At 39.5% G+C, this 24,837-nt stretch overlaps 1 protein-coding gene across 11 annotated transcripts in view; it reads left to right on the top strand.

The window, feature by feature from the left end:
• The window catches only part of LOC143274021 (uncharacterized), a 211,603-nt gene that overhangs the window by 154,866 nt on the left and 31,900 nt on the right, over positions 1-24,837 (top strand). For 9 of the 11 annotated variants that reach the window (XR_013052448.1, XR_013052444.1, XR_013052445.1 and 6 more), the window contains 2 exons: positions 6,015-6,115; positions 7,675-8,572. Coding sequence is in view for 3 of the 11 variants with exons in the window: in XM_076575286.1 (XP_076431401.1) it covers positions 6,015-6,115; positions 7,675-7,713 (140 nt within the window). In the remaining 8 variants the exon portion in view is untranslated. Of the gene's footprint in view, positions 1-6,014; positions 6,116-7,674; positions 8,573-20,064; positions 20,233-24,837 lie in introns of those variants that run through there. The other 2 variants (XR_013052442.1, XR_013052443.1) reach the window with 2 other exon arrangements.

Here is a 24,837-nt window from a genome sequence, read left to right as displayed (position 1 = left end):
CATGCTCTTCAATATAGATGATTCTGTTTGTGTAAGTTTGTGGGGCTTAATGCTCCCTAGTTTTGCTTGCAGATATCAGAATTCTACTGGGTAGCTCCATGGAAAGCAGTTTCCAATTCAACAAACAGTTTATTATAAGTTTGTTGATTGGTCATTTGTTTGAAATCTAAAACTCTTTTTTACAAAATGAATGTTGTGATTTTTCAGATTGCTTCCCAAGTTAATCTTTACTGGTTTTAAACTCTTGGGGAATTAAAAGAGAAAGTGAATGTAATATTCATATAGTACATAAATACTGTTTCTGATTGTTTATATAAGATCATGAACATAGATTAAATAATTGTAAAACACTGTTACCCAATCCTGAAAGATGATGGTCTTCTGTTATGACATCTCCATTGGAATGCAGGCTCTAAACTCCTTGGAGTCCTAGGCCACACCCCATTCTGATGCATCTGCCCAGAATGCCTTCTTCCCAATCCCTCATTTTGAATCACCAAAAACTAAGAGGACCTGGATTCCCTTTTACTCATTGTGGATTCTTTGACTTCTCTGAATATGTCTGAATGGTAGGATGTTCACTGAAGCCACAAAAAACGTTGAGGTTTTGAACTTTCTTTGGTTATGACAGGGAGTGAACTTGCTTGACTACATAAAAAGAGTCATAAACTATTTTTCCATTATGCTTAAAAATTTTTAATTAATAATTTTGTTAGATTAGAAAGTCCTGTGGAATAATCTTTGCACACTGTAAATATTTATTGCTCTCCTTGTTAATAAAAAGCCAATCGGCCAATGTCTAGGCAGGATTTTGGGAGCAGAAAGAATGCTCAGAAGAAGGAAGCTGTCTGTCTGGTGACTTCTCTAGGAAGCAGGACATGCAGGAGAGGCAAAAGTCACGAGCCTTGATGCAGCACAGAGATGAACAGAAATGGGTTAATTTAAGTTGTAAGAGTTGGTTAGGAATAAGCCTGAGCTATCAGTTGATCATTATAATTAATAATGTTCTCTGAGTGGTTATTTGGGAAGCACCTGCCAAGACACAGTGTAATGTTGCCTACAACAAGGTCATGGGATTCACTGACATTTTCACACACATAGGTCTGCTCTTCTTTGGTGATTGCCACCCATAGAGCATGTACTCCATCGTGAACATAGTCATTTACCAGGTAGTGGTTCTTCAGCTTTCACTTACTCCACAGGAGTGAATGCACCTCTGATGCAGTCATTTCCTGTGTTCCTTCTACCCCTCAGATGCTAGGATTAAGATTGGCCTGGAAGAGATTCCATGGTTGGTATTTTTCGAAGAGTGAGGGAAGGAATGTATGACAGGATGCTAAAATAATGACAATTTAAATTTGAAGCTTGCTTCGCCTTAAAATGAATGTTTATATTCATTTTATTTTACACCTTGCGAAGAACAAACTAATACTTTTTCATTTGAAGAACATTTTAGAGTGCTGATTAATGATTGGCAAACAAAACATTTATGATCTAAATTAGTTTTGCCTTTTCCAACTCTTCTTTCAGAGAAGAATATCTGTGTACCTGAAAAAAAGGCCACTGCTCACATTTAGGCCTCCTGTTTCCCTGCTTCACAAATCAGGAACTACAGATATTCTTCACTGGTCTGCAAGGAGATATACTGAAATAAAATACAGTGAAGGAAGGAAAGCTATTGCAAAGCCTTTTATTTACTTTGCCAAGAGAAAAATGTCTCAAAGAATAAAATTAGAATATAGCATAAACTGCATTGCAAAAGGGGATTGTTCTTACAAAGAGATGAGAGGAATCTAAATACATCAATTCATGCCTGAGTATGTCACGAAGAACAGGGTGAGCTGCCGAGTGTTCTGGTTTGGAGGTGACATGCTCCCCACAGGCTCCTTGCTGAATGTTTGGTTTTTCAGCTGGGTCTGCTTAGTAGGTAGGATCTACCTAGGATATGCCAAGGGTATGTGGCTGTAGATTTTGTTTAGTTTCTAGTCTTATCTTTGATGCCTCCTTTCTACGTTTTTGGAAACTCTCAATACTAAGTGCCTTACCCAGTCCAGGAGGCCAAATACCCAGTGCCTGAAAGCTAAAAATTCATGAGCTAAAAAGGACAGATATTAAATACAGAACACAAATTAAACTCAGGTTAGTTACATGTCTGAAACATTTATTAATCACCAGTTAAAAATAAGAAAGAACTCAGTGAAAGCATCTAGAATGCTTCACCCATTAGAACATGACAAAAGAAAACTACCCTATGACATAGAGAAATACTCCTACAGGGATCATTCTTCTTCTCTGTGTTAATTCTTTTCTGCTTCTTGAATCAGTTTGCTCTTGTACTTTGAAATCATTCCCTAGCAGTGAGGTGTTGGGCATGTTTAGTGTCATATACTGGCTGAACAACTCAAAACGACACAATGCCACAGTTCTAATTTCACTACACACACACGTGTAGTTTTTGCATGTAAAATGATTCAAACTTATCAAATAGTTTGAGATATTTTATGACAATCTACTTTCTCAGTCTTCAGTGAATACGGTGTGTGTGTAAAGTCTAGTAAGTGAAACATTAACAAGAAAAACAAGAAAATAATGGTGCTTGTCAGTCACAGATATATCAGAGCAAATAGCTAACAAGCAAAACCTCACACAGTTGGATTTAGAGTAGGAATAAACAATATGTACTTCTCAATGAGAGTTAATTTTATGTCAATATATTCAGCAGATGATTGAAGTACCTATCTTTAATCCTAAAGACATTTCAGGAAATAAGTCGTATTATTGGTGCCTATAAAATTAGGCACTTACATTAGAATTACAAAGGCTGAACATTTCTGAAATTGAAGGAACCAGCAAGTTTTGTTTTTAGTTCTATGGGTGTCTTCAGTAGTCTGTAGTCTTATCTTTTACTCTTTCAACAAAACTATGATGATTCAAATCATAAATGATTGAACTAATCATGAGTGACACTCAAAACCAAATCACTTAGAAGTACTCCTTCAACAATTGCCTTAATGATGCTGAGGCTCCCCATCAGATGTGACCTTCCTACTTAACAATTGACATCATTTTAGAATCATTGTCTCTCACACAAAGTTTATTTTGTGGAATTATCTGTTCCCTGTCTTGGTTCTCTTACTAAGTTGCAACATGCAATGATCTCATAAAAATTAAGAATGCATTAGGGTAAAAACCAAAGAAGTTCATTTTACTGTTCCATTGCTGTGATGAAACATCATGACCCAGGCATCCTATTAAATGAAGAATTTGACTGAGGCTTGCTTACAGTTTCAGAGGACTATAGTTCATGATCATCATGCTGAGAGGTATTGCATTGGGCAGGCAGGGATTTGGAGCAGCAGCTAATTCCACATCAGATTTGCAAGTTGCAGGCAGAAAGAGTGAGATGGGATCTTGAATGGGCTTTTGAAACCTCAAGGTCTACCCCAGTGACACACCTCTTCCCACAAGGCCATAACTCCTAATCCTTCCCAAATGGTTTCACCAACTGGGTACCAATCTTTCACACATAGGAGACTATTGATGCCATTTTCATTTAAGCCAACATAAAACCCATATAGGTCTGCAGCACAGCAAACTGCCCATGTAAAGTACATACACATGTTTTTGTAACTGGAAATATGCTAATTATGTAATCTTAAAGGCCACACATTTCTCCCAATTGTTCCAAAATCACACATTTCATAATGATGTTACATGAATCCCTCTGATCATACTTGGTCTCACCTGTAGACTCACAAGTTCTTTAAAAATGAGATCCTGTATGGTAGCCAGAACACTGACACCCTCTTCATCAAAGACATACGCATCTTAATTCTATTACTTAGCAGTATCTTGTGTTGTCCTTGGGGCAGATACAGGTAAGAAATTCCTTTTAATGTCTCAAAAAAAAAATCAAGAATTTATTCACTCTAGTCTTGTGGATTGTTTTAGGGCATCTTTTGTTTCTCTAAGTTCATAGCCCCCATGCTCCATACACCCAATCTTATTTTCAATACATGCAAATTTTTTATATTTTTAGTAAAATGTCCATCATAAAACAAATGACTCCAAGAGATATGAGAACACATTTCTTGTAAGTGCTGCCTTAAATGCCCGACTTTCAGCTGCCCAATTCAGGATCCATGAGTCTGCATACCTATTTTTCTCTAAAATGGAAATAAAGTGATGGGAGATGGGATTACTCTCTCATTGGCCACACTACAGGCAAAACAAAGCAAGACAATAAGACAAAAAGAAAGTCATTCCCCTCCCCACGTTCTGAATAATTTCAGAATGAATCAGATCAAGAAAATTCTAAGCCTTGGACATGTACATCATACTCAGGTAAATGTTCAAAGACCTCAAACCTGATGAACTCTGAACTGATGGGTTGTGGACAGCCTTGGGGACTTTAGAAAGATATTTTCTCAAATTTCTCCATATATGAGCTGAGAATGCTTTTCAGTTTGTGAAGTAAGATGAGGAGGATGACAGAATATTGGAGACAGAACACAATTAAGTTTTATCGACAAATATTTTAAACCAGATATTTTGAAATGATATTTATTTTTTCTGATTTTTATAAATACAGAAAAAAGAGAAAGGGCAGAGATGGGAGAAAAAGAGTTAAGAATGAAAAATACAAAATTAAAGCAGATTGGCTGCCTAGTGAATGGAATCTGGAGGGGCTTGGGAGGGCCAAGGGGACCAATGCAAATAGGCTAAAGTAGACAAAGAAGCATTTGCTGGCCTCAGGCTAATACAACAGCAGAGAAGAGAAATGGGGGATATCACATGACCCCTCAGCTTCCATATAACAGGAGACCCATCACAAGCGGCTGGACTCAATTGTTCAACAGAGGGGCCCTCATCTCCCTCTATGTTTGCGTGTGTGAGTGTTCCACCTCAAAGGTTTCTGATTAGGCTTGTTCTTAGCAAGTTATCTCTCTCTCTCTCTCTCTCTCTCTCTCTCTCTCTCTCTCTCTCTCTCTCTCTCTCTCTCGTAGAATGCTAATGCCTCTTGATTGACTGCCAAAATCACAAAAGTACAAACTACCACACCTCTCATTGACAGCTTCTTGTTACTTAAAAATAGAGATGAGACAGGATTTAACAAAGAAAACAGACATGGGGCAGAGAGAGAATGGAAGCCGGGACTAGTGACCGCATGGGATATCCTTCTTGTATGGGGGAAATTAAGAGTTGGGATATTGTTAGAAAAGCTGGAAAAGAGAGTGAAAGGTGAAGACTAAAACAACAGAAGCACTCGATAGAATCCTGAGGTCTCAGATGGCACCATCCTAAGGATCTTGTTATTTCCTGTGATTTATTATGTTTCCCTCCCTGGCATGTGTTTAGTTAGCTCACTGTGAGGGTTGAGACATCAACACAGGAGCCACTGCATAGAGCTGTAGAAACCACTGTTAAATCAATGAAATAATTAAAGTCAGGTTAAAAATCCCGCTGTTTCTCAACAGGTGTTTTCAGAAGGATTCAACACATATGCTCATGTTTCAAGTCTTACATATTTTTGTTGGCTTAAAATTATACCTTTCAAGAAAGTTAGTATTGACTTTTTTCTTTTATAAAGGAATTAAAATCTATATAGACAATTTAGTAGAAACCTGCCTTTTAAAAATACCAATCCCAAATAGGGAATGAGTTTTATTAGGGCAATTTCTGCTCAATATGTAGTGATATGATATGTTACTGCTGCTTCTTGCCATGGAAAAAGAAGTAAATCAACCCAGAAAAGTCACTAGTAATGAATATAAAAGGCAAAGGGGCCCAGGCTAGATGCTGTCTCACATCTGCCTCCTTAATGGGTGTGAATTATTGGTTTTGATGAGTGGGCTTTTTTTTGTTACTAGTTTATGCCCTAGTGTTTGAATTAGAGTCTGCTTGGGTTCCTTCAGCTAGTTCTAATACCTGGCCTGACACAGGCAATTGCATTTTGTTTGTCTATTGGTTGGCTAATTTGTTTGTTTTTGCTTTGTTTTGTTTTACAATCCCAGAGGAAGAGTCCATCTCTTGTGACAACAAATGGGGAAAGAAAGAAGTATGGAGGCAGAAACTGGAAACACACTTCTGTTATGGACATCCAGTATGCACAGAGGTAGGGAGGGAGAGGGACCGAGGGAGGGAGGGAGAGAGATAAAGGGATAATTCCACAGAGTTTATTTGATGATCAAAGGAATTTATTCTGGTTTAACTCACAAGAGTAAAGGAGTTGGTCATGGAATCCCGGAGGGGTGGGGCATGGTCCAATGCAGTTCTTGGGAGAGCTCTGCCTTGACTCACAGCACCAGCATCCAAGATCAGGAGGTAGCAAAGAGAGAAGAGGGGCACACATAGTGCATCCCAGGTCTTACAGGTCCCCATCTGGGCCACACCCAAGGGGGCAGGTACCTAGCAGCTACCTGCTGCCTCACTAAGGGTGGTGCTTTGGGGTATGGCACAGACAACCACCCCTACAAAGAGAGAGACAGAGAGACAGAGAGCCCCAAGTAGCTTCAAAGCTGGATTGTGGTGATATGCATCCTCCATGTTCCCTTCTAAAGATTCTATAACCTTCCTACAAAGCCCTACTAAAGGGACACTAGCCTACTCAAGCATGTAGCTCTGGCAAGGCTTGTCCTTATCTGTATTCTCTGTGTCTTGCTAAAAATCATTAAATTACATTCCTAATGCTAGCCACCAAAGTCTATTTCCTTACTTGGCCACTTCCTCCACTTGAGGCTGACTACCAAAGTCCAGAAGTTGAATATTAAAGTCCAGCAATATAAAGCCCTCTTTGGTTCATCTAATTAACATGCCCAATTCAAATGAAACAATGAAACAACTCATCCAAACATGGGGTTTCCCCCTTACCTTTATAAATCCCCTATGTGCCATGCCTGTCTCCTCTCTATCCAGAGGCAGGCCTTTGTCCCTCAGGGACAAATACTCCTCCCCCTTTCCTTTGTCCCCTGCCTCCCTTACCACCTCATCCTAGCCCATTCTCACACAGATCTCCCCCTTTCCTCCTCTTAAAAAATACACATGCAAGGCATTTGGTGCTGTTTTGTTTATTTGCTTGCTTTTTGCCTGAGTCAGAAATCAGCCACTTTAACTTTTCTTCCCTGCTTAATAAAGGATCTCTCTGTGCAAAAAATGTGTTTGGGTGTGGTTTGTGTCTAACCTCGGGTCCAGGAGGAAGTTCCCACTGTTCAGGGTCGCCTTCCACCACCTACTGGGGACCAATTTTTTTCACATGGGACCAGTTTTTCACATATGTAAGCTTATGGGAGACATTTCTCTTTTAAACCACTACACACACACACACACAGGGATAGAACTTGCCAGAAAGGATTGGAGATACAGTAAATTAGTGGACCTGATCTCACACCTACTCAACAAGAACCTCTTGTGGGGATCCCATGTAATGTCTACTTAAAGCTCTCCATATGGCTTTCGTGTCCATTCTGGTTTGAGAACCACAGCCTTAACCAAGAGTTACTCATTTGTCTGTAAATATAATTTCCTTCAGAATAGTCCTGAGAATGCCTGACCTTTATAAACCCAGCCACAACCCCAAAAGCTAGAATGACTGTTACAATTCTGCCGAGAAGCTCTAGGCTGTTTATAGTTGTGATGTAGTTGTGTAACAGTTTCCTCAAAAATTCCACTCTGCAGGGAATTTCCTTAAGCAGGAAGATAAACAACTCAAAATAGCTTCAGGAAGTCACTAAAACTGAGAAGATTTATGAGTCCCATGCCCTGACAGAGGAAGCAATGAAATCTGCGAGTCCCTCTCAGACAGGGCGAAACCAAGCTGCAAAGAAGACTCTCAGACCAAACCAGCCAACTAAGAGAGACAGAAACCAGCTGAGCTACTTGGAAGAGGTTCAGATCAGACTCTCAAAAAGGACACTCTGCAAACGGCTGAGCACCCTGCAGGCTGTGCACTACACTCCAAGTTCCGTTTCCCAGGTTTGTAAGCTGGGGTGGGCTTTGGAAATGCAGCTGTCTTTGAGTCGTTTCTGCTTCTGTAAACAACTCCTCACCCATTGCCCTGTAAATAACTGCAATAAAATGCATCAGTTCAACAAATTGGAATTTGGTAGTATCATACTTTGGTCTGTCATGGGTTCCCAGTCTGAGGTGAGTAGATGTGTGTTTTTGTTTCACCAAGCAAAGTTTTGACATAATCCACAGACTGTGGCTTTGCAGCTGTCCTTAGTAGCGGCTTCCTTGCTTCTTGCTTACAAACATGACTTATTGAAACCACATTATACTGTATAAATTTGTACATTTGAAAAAGGAGTTATTTGGCCTATGGACATTTTCTTTGCATAATTTGTTTCCAAGTAGCAATAAAAAGAATATTTGCTTGTGGTACAGGGGATATGTACCAGATGCACCATGACATTATTGAAAGCATGACTGTTGCGTATAAACTGCTGCAGGGGTTCCTTGATTTGGATGGATGAGAGGTATCAATCCAGTCAGATCATTTTCAGGATTTGATTGGCGATTGTAAAAGGATGGAGTTAGTTTGTTTCTAATTACCAGAAGGAGCAGATAAGGAAACTGGGCTTCAAAGTCAATGAGGGTTTCAATAAACAACTTAAAGTTAACTACGGATGTGAATCGCCCATTTTTTGGCAAGTAGAAGCAACATGAATACACCATTAGGCAAATGCCTGTGCATACACAGATGGAGGTGTACTCAGGGTAAATGCAGGCTGGAAAGCTGCATCTTGCTTTGCTGAAATCTCTTAGAGCCTTTTAGCTGGAGAAATACTAAGAACAACTACACTACAGGAAGTTTCCTTGTATTGTTTACTGATAGCTGCCTGGCACCAGGCAACTAGACCATGGCTATTTCAATTTTACTTCCAGTCTCTTCAAACACATCTTCTTGATCTGGCAGCAGTGTGCAGACCAGAAGTTATTAAAACATCTGGCAGAACTTCCTATTGCCCCATTTAGTTAACAATTGGTGCTCTTATTGGTTACATAGTTAATATTTATTCAAAAATCACAAAATTATTTAAATGTGGTCCCTGTCCTGATTTAGAAGTATGTATTAATTTGACATAAATTTATGTATAAAATGCAGTTTGATAAGCTTCCTGTTTGTGGCATGTATTAAATTTCTGCCAATGACTCACCTGCATTATGACAGCTCCAGAAGAAGGTATTCAGCAAATATGCCCCAGAGTATGTTCTTGTCAAGAAGGATGCAATCACTTGTTAAATTTCTATTATTTTTCAAACAACTTAGAAATTAATTGGATGAGACAGTGGGCTTAGGAGTATAGTTCATCAACACCCACAATGGTGACACTCCCACAAAAGGTTACAGTCTTGTTTGTTTAATTTGGTAAAGCTGGGAAGAGCAGGTCAGTCTATTAACTAATCCTGTAATATAAATAGGAAGTGTTCTACCTCCTCTACTGTTGTCAACCATTTTATTACATAATTGAAAAGGAAAGCAGGCATTGCATAATAGTTAGATATAATTTAAAGCTATGAATTAATCAAAGTAATTTATCAATTTCTCTAATTGTGCAGACAAGAAGCTTGAAGGCTTTTGCATAAGTTGTTCAAATGTTTCTGTATTTGTCACATCGAGTGAGAATATTTAGCTTAGGGTGGTGGTGCTGGCTTGTAATCCTAGCACTCGGGGTTAAGTCAGGAAGCCATGGAATTCATGTCCAGTTTGGGGTTGCAAGGAGAGTTTCCTGCTAGCGAGGGCTGTATTGTAAGAGCTCAGGTCCCTCCTCTACACAAAAATGGTAGGGGAGTAAGAAAGAGTGTGATAGCTTAGTTCTTTGGTCAAAGAGCTGAAAAGGAGTAAACCATAAATTGCAAGTTATGGAGAAAAGGTTCCATAAATACTGATTCAAACAAAAATTTAAAATCATGAAAGATCTTGTCTATGGGTATTATGATGAAATTTACATGTCATACTATTAAAGCTCAGGTTCCTCCTATCTGCCCAATAAGATGGCTATGATGATGACTATATGAATAAGATGTATCAATAGTACTGTACGTGTGTATCAATAGGATAGAAGGGGGAAACAAGAAAGAGATGTTACAGATAGTCATACTGAGTTCATCTTAAATCAGTTCCCAGCAGTTATGCCAGAGAGCATCTCAATGAGCTTTGTCACTAAAGGCAAACAATGAGTTGAAGTAAGAAACTTTAAAAAGAAAAGAAAATTATTAAAGAACCTAGTTTGGATATTTGCAATATAATTAATTATTTACTTATGTATTCATCATCTTCTAACGTGTGCGCGCGCGTGTATCATGGTGGCTGTGCGATGGTCAGGGGACAACTTTCAAGAGTCGTTTCTCACCTTCTGCCTGGCTGAGGCAAGGTCTCCCTGTGCTGACACTACACTACAGCTGGCTTGTGAGCTTCAAGGAAACCTCCTTTTTCTGTCTTACACCCCTCTGTAGGAGTGCTAGTGCTACAGATGTCCATCGTTGCATCCGGCTTCTTACATGGAATCCATGGATCCAACTCAGGTTTCCAGGCACATGTGGCAAATGCTTTTATCCCCTGAGCCATTTCTCAGGCCTGGTTTGCATGGTTATTCAGCATTGTTGCTGCTGGGTCTGTGGTGGAGGCTATATAGGACATCAGCGCTCTTATTGCAAAGGGAGCCAGATTAGCTTATGAAGGGGAAGCAAGAAGAAAGTACAGTCTGATAGTGGCGTCCCATTGCCTCTTTTGTGATCACATTACCAAGACTGCTTCCTCCCACAAAGCCCTGCCTCTTCAACGTTTCACTACCCATCATGGCTAGAGTGTAAGCCTTTAACACAAGCATTTGGACGTATGGTATCTAACCTTCAATAGGCAAAATACAGTACAGTAACCTGCAATCTAAGCAAACACATGTAGCTAGAGTTTTCCTGCCTGGCCCACAGTCAGGACAAATCTTTGTCATCTGCCAGTCCCACAGCCGCTCAGACCCAACCAAGTAAACACAGAGACTTATTTTGCTTCAAACTGTATGGCCGTGGCAGGCTTCTTGCTAACTGTTCTTATAGCTTAAATTAATCCATTTCCACAAATCTATACCCTGCCACGTGGCTGTACCGGCATCTTCTCATGCTGCTTGTCAGGGTGGCGACTGGCAGTGAGTCCTTCTGCTTTCCTGTTCTTTTATTTCTCCTCTCTGTTAGTCCCGCCTATACGTCCTGCCTAGCCACGGGCCAATCAGTGTTTTATTTATTGACCAATCAGAACAACTTGAGATACAGACCATCCCACAGCACAGCCAAGTGCTGACCATCTCAGACACCTGCACTCAGGCCCATGGTCCTAATCATCCTCTATGCGGACCTGCTGGGTAAAGCCACGAGGAACCCGAGAACGGGCTCCCACAAGACATACAGAACATCCCACAGCAAACACAGAATTTAATGACCAAGATAAAAGCACTGGATCTTTCTAAATTTTATTTTCCTCTAACGTAGAAATGTTCTTTCTTGCAGTTTTTAAAGCTTTGGGGGAAAATATCCTTTGACTAAAGTAAAGGTTGTTCTCCCTTTCCCTCAGCCCTGTCTGTATTCCTGTCTCTGATTCAACTAATCCAGAGTCAACTATCACCAGGTGTTCCATGTGGTCTTAGCTCTGTCCGGTGTTAACTTTGGTCCTGACTCCTATATGGAGGGTATTTAAGGAGATACAGACAACAACTGGGGGGAAGGTCAGGAGAGCGCTGTTCTGATGTGACTCCAAACTTGTACCTCGTCCTGAGGTCTGGGCTTCTGCCTCTCCCAGCTACCACATTCCCCTGTCTCCTGGTGCATTTTCTTGATGCTCTCCCTGCTTTCGCTGCTGACGATTCTGGTTGCTTTATGATCAGAGAAACTTTGCAGTTTCACTTTTCATGCTTGCCTTCTCCACACCTTCCTCTCACCATCACTGATCGTAACAGGAATCTCGAAGCTAAACCCACCAACTGCCAAAAGAACCTTAATCCAAGTGCTTGCTTTACTGCCTGTGTGCTCTTGCAAATACCTGCTCAGATCCACACACGGCTACACCCGGAACCAGCATACCACAGTCAACATTGCTTGTCTGGCTTATCCTTCTGAACGGTACTCTGAAATGCAGGCACGGACTATTTCATCACGCCGAAAACATCATAGAAAGGGGAATTCCCAGATTCACACACTAGTTTCATTTCCTACAATGGTTAGAAAATAGTATTTGTCTGATATCTTAAGTAATTTTATTCATAAATTTATTTGACACATGACAGAGTTAGTAGCTAGACTAAATTCAAAATACGGAGAAACACAGAACCATTTAATTTCTGTATTTGAGGATGACGTAGGCTAGCTGCAGAGACAAAGAAAACACAACAAACATACCTAAGGAGGCTTAGAGAATATTTGATAATAAAAACTTAAGGTCCTTCATGTAGATGAAAGAAGACACATCATCATGTTTGTACGAGGATGATATGAACGGTGGCACAATGTTCAAGATGTAAACAAACGGTCACAACCTTCTTATGACTTATTGCTTTAGTTAAACAGACTAAAGAGACTGGCAGGCATCTCTTTGCTTTTCTTGTATGTGGACTTCCTGTCTCCTATCTCAGCACCGGGACCTTTACAGAGAGTAAAACAAGGTTACTACCAATACCCAGTGTGTGCCATCCATCTGAAATGTAAACTCACAGAGTCAAAGCACTTGAGCTAACCTGGTCATCTGTGTTTCACCTTCAGTACCTTACATCTATCTTGTAACTCAGGCAAACATTATTTGCCTAAACTACAAGAAGCAAACAGTGCACAAATTCTGGCATCTTGAGACCTCAGGAAGCAAACACTACTTATTTGGCAGCACTGTGTTCTAAATACTGATGATAATGATAAAATACAGCTGGAATGACATAACTAGGGTGAGTACTATAGTGACATCTGTACAACCAGAGTGAGACCATCAGTACCTGTCAGTGACACTTGCTTCCCTCCTCCAGGTGCAGCAATTAATAAGCACCCTGCCAAGACCCCACATCAGTGTCTGCCATAGCAACAAAAAATAGCAGAAAAGGAGGCCTGGGAAGCCAGTTGGTAGGTGCATCATGGAGAGACCAGCCGAAGTTACAATCAGAGAAGCATGTGGGGTCCCAAAGAAAGAAGCACAGATAGGTCCCTGGGAGGAGCAGTAACGATTCAACACTGCAGTGCATAAGCAAAACACCTAGACTCGAAGTACAGCGAGTCTGGTGAAGAGCTCAGACAGGCCACAGTGGGTCTTTCCCTGCTGGAGTTGAGTTGGTGCTTATTTCCTTGTGGTGGACCAACTAGTCTGCATGTATGGTGGTGTGAACAAGCCTCCCAGAGGCTCATGTATTTGAACACTTGGTTCCGAGTGGAGCTGTTTGGGGAGGTTATGCAATGTTTAAGGTAAGGGGTGGAGCTTTTCTGAAGAAAGTATGTCCCTGGGGTCTGCATTGTGAGTTCATCGTTAACCCACTACCAGTTCACTCTGCCTCATCACCATGTTGAGGATCGATCTCTCAGCTCCCTGCTCCTGTTGTTTCCATACTTGATACTTGCTGCTGTGATTGGCTCCTACCCCACAAACTGTAGGCCTAAATAAACTCTTTATTTGATGGGTTGCTTTGGTCATGACATTTTATTACAGCCACAGAGAAGTAACTGATAAATCTTATGGGCTTCCCATACAACAACACTCCAAGGACCCGGTAGAGGAGTGATTCTGGCCCACCAACCTTCTTTGATACTTTTCTTCTAGTAAATAGGGCAAGGAAAAAACACTGTGTTATAGGGTGTTGTGATTGTTAAATGGGTGACTAGATGAAATGCTTACTATGCTGCATACCCTGTGGCAAATACTTAGGGATATGCTGAAGTCATTACCAGTGTAGAGGTAGAGCATGCTTTCATAGGAAGTGGACATGAATGGATTAGTACAAAGCACAGCCTTTCTCTCTTTAAAACTCCAAGTGATCTTGTAAAATAAACATCTAGGTAAAACAAGACAATGTTACTCGACTACCCTTAAAACCGTCCTTCTCTGTGAAAAATTGAAAAGGAACTGATGCTTTGCAGTCTAAGTTTTGTAACATTATGCTCAGAAAAGGCTACAATCACATGGTAGTGGGTTACTTAATTTCTTATTTATAAATTGAAATTATTTGAACATAAAGTAAAACTTATACTCACAGCCATATATTCAAACATCAGTCAGAAACTGAATGAGTGTGGGCCATGTTTGAAGCAATTTAATATAATTCATAGAAGGTCTTATAGATCCTCATACCTAATAGTTTGGTGTTATTTAATCAATTGACATAAACTATTAATATATTCAATACCTTAATAAATGCTTGATTTATGGCTTAGTAACATGTTTTGAAAATGACCACAAGAGGTGACCAGCATCTAGGTCATGACACTTATGAAATAAACACTCCCCAAAACATTCCAAACTCCTTTCTCAACGATAGACCAATCCCAGAGGTGGTCACTTTTCTGATTTCCTCTCATGTTTAAGGTTCTGATTAGCATGTCTATGAGGGTGGTTTTTTTTTTTTGTTTGTTTGTTTGCTTTTGTTTTTGTTTTTCTTTTTTTTTTTTTGGTGTTGTGTAGTAGTTCATTAGGGGAAAGTGTAATGTATTTAGCTACAAATGTTTCCTGTTCCTGGATACTAGAAAACACACTGGATACACACACTTGTTCTTTCTACACTGTATTTAACAGCTTGTCTTAAGAATGTGGTCCAACAATGAACCATGTGGCATGGTGCATTTGGTTACAGAGGCACTTCCCACCACTTAAAACACCAGGCAGCAGTTTTCATCTGTGTCTGGGTGTGTGTATAAGTGAGTGTTATTAAGTTGTATCTGTTTTGGTGGTTGGCTTTGTTAGAGACACTTATTGTTATTTTCATCTGGATTTTTCTGGTGATTATTACATTAACTACCACTTTATATGTTTACCAGCCACTGCATTTCTTCTCTTGTAAAATCCCTGCCCAGGTTTTCCCTTTCCATTCGGGAAAGCTGTCTGTTTCTTACTACTTTGTTTTATTTATTGAATATGAATTGCAATATGAAGACTCTCTGGATAAGTATTGCCTCCCTTTGGGGGACATTTAAATTTTGGATCCCTTATGTTTTAATAATTAGGAGTTTCCTACTCTGAAAAAAAACCACAATCTTTCAATGTCTTCTAAGCTATTAGTTGAGTTTTTAAACCTTTTATAAGAAACTCCTGTGAGGTTGTATTTATATATTTATGAATATATTGAAATACATCTATGAATATATTCACGTATATTTATAACACACACACACACACACACACACACACACACACACACACACACTTAAAGAAAAGAGGCCATGAGTTTGAGAGAGCTTGGGAGGTTTTGGAAGCAGGAAAAGAAAGTAGGAAATGCTGTAATTTTATTTAAATTTGAAAAAAATAATAACTTAAAAAAGAAACTTCTGCCAGTATCAAAGTCTTAAGCATCAACCCATAATGCTTGCCAAGAGATTTCCTCATCACCTTCCACCTTCCTTCTGGAATCTTCCCCTAACTGATTTTCCAGCATGCAGTTTCCAGTATCGATTGAGGTTCACTTTCTTTCATGAGAATACAATTGTAAAGGATTTATCAAAGTCCAGTCACATCTAAAGGCAGTTTCCCACTATCTTTCTTTTGAAAATTCTGTCCTAAATTCTTTTATGGTTTTAACAATATACCTCCTGAAGATCTTCTATACAATGTGCAGTTCCAATTACTAAGATTATCAATTTAAGATATCCTTCATTTAATCTACTTATAAAAAGAACTTCATTCAGGTTTGTTAAACAAATGCAAGGAGAAGGAAAAATTCATGGTCATTGTTTTATCCTTTCAGCTCAAACGGTGCAATAATTATTTCAAAGGGATGGCTCAGCTTTCCTCCAACAGGAGAGATGAAGCTCTTCTGTACCTAATGTACCCTAATCAGTCTTGGGGATATATGTACTTTGCTAAACATTATTAACCACTCTTATTGTGATCATTTATTTCTGCATTTAAAGTTGATAGCAGGGTGTATCCCGGCCTTAAGCAATAACTGTTTTCTGGCTTTTTGATTTGTTAATACCGTCACCTATGCATTGACTCCGCAAACATATTTTAAGGACTGGCACAGTGTCAGACTCGCATACATTATACAACAAATACAGTACTGCTTTTTGCTTCAGATTACAGACTATAGAGTTCAATATCGCTGAGTGGCTTTTCATACATAATTTATAGATTACCTTCTTGTAATCACTGACTAGCCAGAGATTGGTTCTCTATTTTCATGTAATTTTGAAATATAAATAATTAATGAATCATGACATAGCGAATCAATAGTATCATAAAAATCTGACAGCTTTTTCTTGTTACTGTTTGTTGCTGTTGTTGTTATTTTTCAAACAAACAGTCCTTTCCTGAGGAACAACACCAACAACCTGCTTAGTTTTTTGTCAACTTGACAAAAACTAGAGTCACATTGGAGGCAGGAACCTCCATTTAGGAATTACCTCCTCAGACTGGCCTGTAAGCAAGATTTGGGGGGCATTTTCTAGATTGAATATTGATGTGGGAGGACCCAGAGCACTGTGAGTGCCAACCCTGCACAGGTGGTTGAACAGCCTATGAGGAGCCAGCCGGTTGACAGGATCACTCCATAGCCTCTGTTTCAGTGCCTGTCTCCAGTTCCTGCCTTGAGTCCATATGCTGACTTGATTGAATGGTGACATAGCAGTATAAGAAGAAACAGGCCCTTTCTCCTCAAGTTGGTTTTGGTTAGTGTTTTGTCAGTGACAGAGAGCAAAGTAGGGCAGAAAGGTCTGCAATGTCTGCTGTAATTCTCTGCACACATTTGAGTTCTGTGTCTCATGACAGAGCTGTTCTGTGTTAACTTGCTAACATTATATATGAGAACAGGGTTGATACACAATCTGTTCAGGAATAGAGGGATGCAGGATTTCTTTTAACTGTGAAATAAGTGTGATAACAACTGAAGTTTCAGTTTCTCAACTGTAAATGTGCAATGCTGTCATCTAGTGATACTACTTTACAATAATGGCCAGAGAAAGAGGGTTAAACCTTATATGCAAAACAGAGTACTCAAAACAGGAAACAGAGATTAGTTTAATATTGCAAAGCATATTACAACAAGATACTTAAGTAGGTAAATCTTTGCTTAATTACAGCTTAGCCAATAATTCCTCTTAGTTTAACCAAATAATATAGCTTGAGGGAAACTGGAAATATTTATTCAGTTACTTGTTTTTGATTAGCATGCATTAATTGTATCTATTAGTAGGACTTAGAGGAGTGCACACTGTATCCACTCCTCAGTCCAGCCTCCTTTTATTTGCCATTGTTGCCCCTCACCATACATCAACCCCTGCCAATTATTTGTCTGATTTTAGGTTGACTCTTACCTTTAATTTTCTTAGAGAAGAAGTGAGCAAGGGTTAGCTTTCTGTGTCTGGTTCAGTCCACTTAATGAAATGCCTGTGTGTCCTACTTGAAGCAAATGACAGGATTAATAAAAACCCCATTGTGTAGGGGCCAAAGCAACTTAAGAGAGAACAGTTTCCTTGATGAGTGGTGAGGACTGTACTTTTTGGGTATAAGGACCACTGTTTAGAGTGAAGCTAGGCATTATGTTAGTTTAGTAAAGTGGTGGTTGTAAGTTCTCCTCCAAGATCTGTGGTTTCACTGGTCCTTCGTCATTGTCAAAGTTTCCCATACTAGGCACAGTTCCCTCTTGTTACACAGGTCTTAAGACCAACTAAAGAGCAGTTGGTTACTGTTGAGGTTTGTGTGTCACCACTGTGCCCTTAAGGATACTGTGTCATGTTGGTTGTTGTGGTGGTTCATAGGCATCCCAGCTGGGTAGGACTATTGGCTGCTTCTCTCCTTTAGAAGTTTGCATGGTGCCCCCTTGTATCATGAAAGCTAGTCATCAGGGTGGAGGCTTTCAGGACAGATCCAGCCCAGGGACCCTCTGGGCTCTGTGTCTGAAGGGCATGGTATCTTCAACAATAGGGACTTACCTCCTACCTCTGAAGGGCAACCAGGGGCAATAGCAATAGACTAAATGTTTTGAGAGTCTCTAGAACAGCACTGACCAACAACTCAAAATGACAGGCTCTTCATGCCTGTCATTGGGATTTTGTTTGATGGTTTTTGTTTGTTTGAGGGAGCATTACAGAAAAGGACAGCCAGTCAAAATACAGTTTTGGAGCCCATTCCCAATGCATATATCTACAACAGACTCCCATACTTAATGCTCAGATGTCATTGCAGAAGAGGGGGGCAGAAAATTTGTTAGAACCAGAGGATCAGGGAGTTTGCTGTAAAATTGTGTCTGCTAGTATTATACAAGCTATACTCATAGACTCTCACCACTATGTCTTCCTAAACATGAGCTGAACAAGGATGAAAACAATAGACACGCTGATGTGGACTGAGGAAAGCATAGGAGGCCTTAGCCCTTACACAAAGAACTACAAGCAACTAAAGACTGCTAAAGGGAGGAGAACTAATCTTCCCTAGGGAGTAACACACCAACTTGTTAGTGTCCTAGTCACTGTTCTATTGCTGTGGTGAAACATTATGACCAAAGCAACTGATAAAGGGAAGCATTTGACTGGGGCTTGTTTACAGTTCAGAGAGTGTGTCCATGATCACTGTGGCAGAAAATGTGGTGATTGACAAGCAAGTATGGTGCTTGAGCAATAGCTGAGAGCTCACATCTGGTTCTCCTGTTGCAGGCAGAAGAAAAGATAGACTTGGGGCTGGTGTGGGCATTTGGGAACTCAAAGCCCACCCTTAGTGACACACCTCATCTTACCAGGCCACACTTCCTAATCCTCCTCAAACACTTCCACTCTCTGGTGACTAAGCATTAAAATATATGAGCCTTTGGGCACTATTCTCATTCAAACCACCACAGTTTCCTGATACCAGATGGTCAGTCCTGAAAACATATATACAGGTAACATTATACAGACTGATTAAGTTGTATTTATGAATGTATATGCAACAACAATTAATGAAAAAAGAGGCCATGAATTAGAAAGAGAGCAAGGAGGGGATATATGGGAAGGTTTGAAGGCAGGAAAGAGAAGGGAGAAATGATATAATTGTATTATAATCTCAGAAATAAAAGAAATGGTGAGAGAGAGAGAGAAAGAGAAAGAGGAGTGCATTTGACCCATGCTTCAGAAGGTTGATGTCTGTCATGGAGGGAAGATGTGGCAGACAGGGGCATCATGGTCCTCAGTGCCATCTAGGAAGCAGAATGGCAGATGCCAGTGAAAACCAGGCAAACAGACTGCTGTGTTTCCTCTTTTTATTCAACCTAGGACTCCAGCCACATCCAGGTGTATTTGGTGTATTTTTCCAGCTCAGTTACATGTCCCTGGAGACCCCTACAGAAACACATTTTATACCATGTATATATTAGCAGGATTATTGCTCTATTTCAAACAAATGAGAGGGCTTTCCAATTTCCATTTCTGTGACTTCTTCAGGTTATTTCATTAGAACATTGTAATATCCATTGTAGAGGTCACAGGCATCTTTGGATAAATGTATACCCAGATGTTTTACTGCAGCGTCCATGAACAAGATTGCCTTCATTAATTCTTTCTTAGCAATTTCCTGTTGATGTATAATTTGCACTGAGTTTTGAACTTTATCTCAGAAGTGGAGACATTACTGAATTTGCTAGTTAATTCTACTGACCTTGTTGTAGGGTTTTTGGGACTTCTTTGACATTGTACCATACCTTTTGAAGAGAGAAAGCTTATCTGGCTTCCTTTTTTGTATGAACTGTTTCTTTTCCTTCTCTGACATCCCTCACTAAACTTCCAGTATTGACTGGACAAGAGTACTTAGAGTGGACATCCTCTCCATGTTCTAGAGAGTATACAAAATGTGTTTAGCTTTTACACATTAGATAAATGGCAGCTGTAATGTACATTGCATTGGTAAAATGTCATGTGTTATTTCAGCTCACTGATATGCTGGCTCTGAAAGTGGATTTGCCCTGCCCTCCCCGACTCAGACCTGAGAAATTTCCTCTTAAAGTGTCTTCCAGGACTGCCTAAGAAGCAAGGGGGAAAACAGAAAGAAAGGAAACCAGCAAGTAGAATTAACAACGTTGTGCAATTGGGAACAACTGGAGGAGGGTGAACAATTTCCTAAAGATGTTACTGAGTGGGAAGAGAAGCTGGAAGCTCACCTGTGCTGAGAACTGTTCTGTTGGCAGCTCCTGGCAGGGAACTTCAGTGTTACTACTTCAGGGCTTCCCTGTCAGCTTCTGCAATTGTCATCTTTGTTGAGTCTCTTGTCTGCTAGACACTGTGGACCCAGCTGTCTGCCGTTGATCTGTCCGAGGCTTCTGACATCATCTACTTGCTGTTTATTCTCTTTTGCTTGCTCTATGCCTAATAAGCTTTCTTGTTCTAAACCCACAACACAGTGATTATAAATCATTTTCTGTACCATCTACAACAATGGCTGTGGAATATTGATATTTAGTATGATTTCTAATCTTGATTATAATCTTGGCATACTTGGGAAGAGAGAGCCTGAACTGAAGAATTGACTCCATCAGATAGCTAGATTGATGATTGATGATGAGTTTATTAAATGTTTGTCTACATCTAATTCAATGATCATTTGATCATCATCCTTCATCCTATTGATCTTGTTTGTTATAATTATGGATTTCTGGCATTGAGCTATCAATAAATTGGGGAAAGTCATATTTTTGAGAATAATTGTTTTGACTTGTTGAGGGATTCAGTTCACTAGTATTTTGTTCTGAGGTTCTTTTTTGTTTGTTTGTTTGCTTGTTTCTTTTTTTTTTCTTTTCTTTTTTTTTTTTTAAATTTGTGTTTAACAGGGATGTTGGCCCATAATTTTTGTTTGTGGACTTTTTTTTTTTTTTTTTGGGTTTGGTTCCAGGTAATACTAGCCTCACAGAATGAGATTGCAACGGGTCCCTTCCCTTTTAATCCTTTGAGTAGTTTTAGGAGACTTGTAAATTCGTATATTTTGACTCATTCTGCAGTGAAGACAGCTGGTCCTTTCCTTTATTAGGAGTTATTTTATAGTTGCTTTAGTCTTGCTCCTCATTGTTGATCTGGTTAGGATTCCTGTGTCGCCCTGTTTCTATTTCAGTAGGCTATTTGTATGTAAATATTCACCCATTATTCCAGGTTTTCTGAGTTGGTATGAACTAACTGCCTATAATTGTCACTAATAGTCTTTTACATATCTGTGGAATCTTTTGTGACATCTCCTCTTTCATCACGGATTATGTCTATTTGGATCTTTCTCTTTTTCTAAATTAGTCTACCTAGAGTTTTGTTAATATTTTATTTTTAAAAATCAACTTATTTATTAATATTTCCTACATTACTTGGTATTTTGTTCATTTCTTTTGTCATTTCTTTTAATTTTGGGCTTGCCTTTCCTAGATAATAGAATGGACAATGAATTTGTTACTTTAAAATGTTTTGGTTTGGGGACTTTTGAGACAATGTCTCATTTTGTAGCCTCAAACTCACAGAAATTTTGCCTCAGCCTCCCATATACTGGGATTACATGACCTAATTTTTGGCATAGTTCTTTATTACTGTTAGCATTCAGACCTTCTCCCTGGGGATCTGGCTAATACGTAGGCAACACCTTGGCCCACTTGGTGTCCTGACAACATCATGTGTCTCTGTGCATGTGCTACCTCCCCTCATAGAAGGCCCCCACTTTCCCCCTTTCTCTCTCTCCTTTTTTCCTCTCTCCCCTCTCGATTCCCCCTCCTCTCCCCTCTCCTTCCCTCCCCTCTCCACTCTTCCCTCTACCCCTCTCTTCCCCACTAGGTCACATCTGCATCTCCTCTCTTCCCCCTTTCCCATCTCTTTTTCTCTTCTCTTCTTTCTCTTCTCTCCTCAGCTCCCTTCTCTTCTCTCCATTCCCTCCACAATAAAACTCGCCATGTGAGTGCTGTCAGCATGGCATGTCTCTCTCTCACCCTCCTTGGGCCCCTGGACTCCAACCCACCAGACTTTCTTGCCTGCCGTTTTTAAAATGCAACAATTACTACAAACTTACAGCTTTTTTTTTTTCTTTTTGCAGTTTTCTGTAAGTTTTAGGATTTTGTTTTTACATTTGTATTTAGCTCAAGGATTATGCAGTTTTATCATTTGTGGCAATAACTTGTTCTGTTGTACAGGATGATCATGACCTCTCAGGCTCAGACAGGACCCATGTCTCAGGATCCCTCACTGGACATATGAGTTAGCTTTTATTTCTATACCTGGTTTGTTTCAAGAAAATTTAAAGGTTTTCTTTGGAATTCTTTGGAGTTATCATTACTTTTGTTTATGAGCATGGTCTTAAGGATCCATGGATGATAGTTTCTGATGTTTTGTTGTTATCTTCAAATTTTTTTTCCACTAAGGTCAGAGACAAGATTTTTTAACTTATCAAGCCTTGTTTTTAAGCCTAATATATGACTTTTGCTTCATCATGTTTGATGAGCTGCAGCGAATGTTCATTCTGTAGCCACTGGACTTGATGCTCTGCCATACTGTTGAGCCTTTTGACCTATTGTAAATGTTAACTGGTCTTTTTCAATGAACCAAGAGCTTTGCCTTGTCAACTTACTATTTAGTTCCCACCAAATGTGAAGATGGTCTTTCTCACCAAATCATGGAAAGAATAACGGCATTTGATCATTTTCCTACATTATTGAAAACCAGCCTACACAAACACACTAAATATATATAAAAAAAATCTGACTCCAATCTGGAATTATTTAGGACAGATAGGAATTCTGCAGACTATACAATGAAGAAACTGTAGAGAAAACAACAACAAATATGTCAGTTGGTGAAACCACTGGGCACAGAACTAAGTGATTGAGAGTAACTTGTGTGGCACAGATAGGGAATGACTTGGTCATTCTCTAAGTCATCCACATCGTCCTGTTGCTGACTAATCTTAAAACCTTGGTCAATCCCCAGCTTTTGTTCTTTTGCGGATCCATCAACAAGTCTTCAGCAGAGGCCCTCAGGAAAGTATTCTTAGAGACTATCTTCTGAGTTGTTGAATGGGATGTGAGGATTGCCCCTGCCCTCCTTGAGCCCAGTCCTTGTCTCTTACCATTTGCTCTGAATTCACAACAGTTTGATTTAGCAATTATTTTGTCACAGTTTTGAAGGTTAAGTTCTCAGAGGAAAAAATTGTCACTTCCAGTCTCTCCTCTGCAGCCCCCACCTTGCTTTCTTGTTTTATTTCCCAACGATTCTTCTGACTTTGCTGACACGTGGTTTCTACTAAGAACATGGCCAAATGACTCTTTCTTGTGCATCATTCATAGAACTGATCAATTTTGCTATGGATTAATCTGCTGCCTTTAGGTGATTATGGTGTCTATTGATTCCCCCTAATAGCATTTCACTGTGAAATGTTTTTTTCCCCAAACAAATTTTGTTTTATAATTATTCAAATATAATGTTTCTTAAGTAGGTACTGCCAATTATTCTTCAGTACAACATTTTTATTGTTACATTTTCAGAAATAATAGCAATTGATTTCTTGTTTAATAATGTATCCCGGTCCGTTAATGCATCTTTATTAGATTTCCTGCCCTATTTCACATGCAACTCTCCCCTTCGGTCTTCATCACTTATAAACTTCAGTTTTGTGTCCATTCATTTTACTGGAAAGACATCACAGATTTTCAGATGGAACAAGGCTCTGTCGCCATAACTGAAGCTTCACTGTGAATGTCACGGGTGAGTCACAGAACAACCACTCTCAAAGGTACACACTTAGTTGTGCTATGTTCCTTTCCTACAATTTCCTCAACACAGCATGGCACACCAAATAATGAATAAGTAAAACAAGTCACTTATGAAGATTTGAATACTGCTCAGATATAAAAAATAATGGAATCCTATTTTTCGTGACATGATAAATATGACAAACACATAAAGGTGGGTTTGTCATGATTTCTCAGATGAGAAACCTAAAAATGTTCATTTCATAAAATTTGATAGTAGGATGGTGCTTCTCAAGACCTGGAGGGAAGAGCGGGAGTGATGGAGAGAGGGCGACTGATGGGAACTAAGACGTTATCGGCTGGAAGCAGGAAGCCCTGTGTGCTTCTGCACAGTACATACTTCATATGATCGTAATGCATTTCTCAAACGGCAGAAGTTTTGATATTTGTACACAAAGAAAGGATAAAATTTGAGGTGATAGACACATTTGAGCTGATTTAAGCATTGTGTGGGGTACACAGTATTTAAACATGGAATGGCTCTCACTGTAATGCTTATACTTGATTTTTTTAGGTGACATTTATATTAATTTAATTTTTAAAGTCTAACCAAATAATAAACCAAAGCACACATTTATTTTATCAAATATATGTGTGCTCAGACACAGTATGGTTTAGCTGGGCCTTTTCCTGAGATTGCCACAGGAGAAAAGTCAAAGGATTAACGAGGCCAGAGGAGTTCTACTTCTAGCCTTACACAGCTGTTCTGACAATTCCACTACTTGGATACTTCTGACTAAATCCCCTTTCCTTGGTGCTTCATCTTTAAATCAACAAAACATTGAATTCTTCTGCTTCAAACATCTGACTTTCTCTTATGTTGCCATCAAGAGAGAAATCTCTGTGCTTCTGTGAATAGCAGCCATTGTACTGATCCCAACGAAGCAATATGAAAATATCTTTTTAATTTAGGTTCCTTCATTTTCCTGTGCAA

Source organism: Peromyscus maniculatus, chromosome 6, assembly GCF_049852395.1.
Source record: "Peromyscus maniculatus bairdii isolate BWxNUB_F1_BW_parent chromosome 6, HU_Pman_BW_mat_3.1, whole genome shotgun sequence".
In the NCBI taxonomy this organism is placed as follows: domain Eukaryota; kingdom Metazoa; phylum Chordata; class Mammalia; order Rodentia; family Cricetidae; genus Peromyscus; species Peromyscus maniculatus.
The sequence above is the reverse complement of the archived record's forward strand: the minus strand, read 5'-3'. Positions and strand labels throughout refer to the sequence as shown.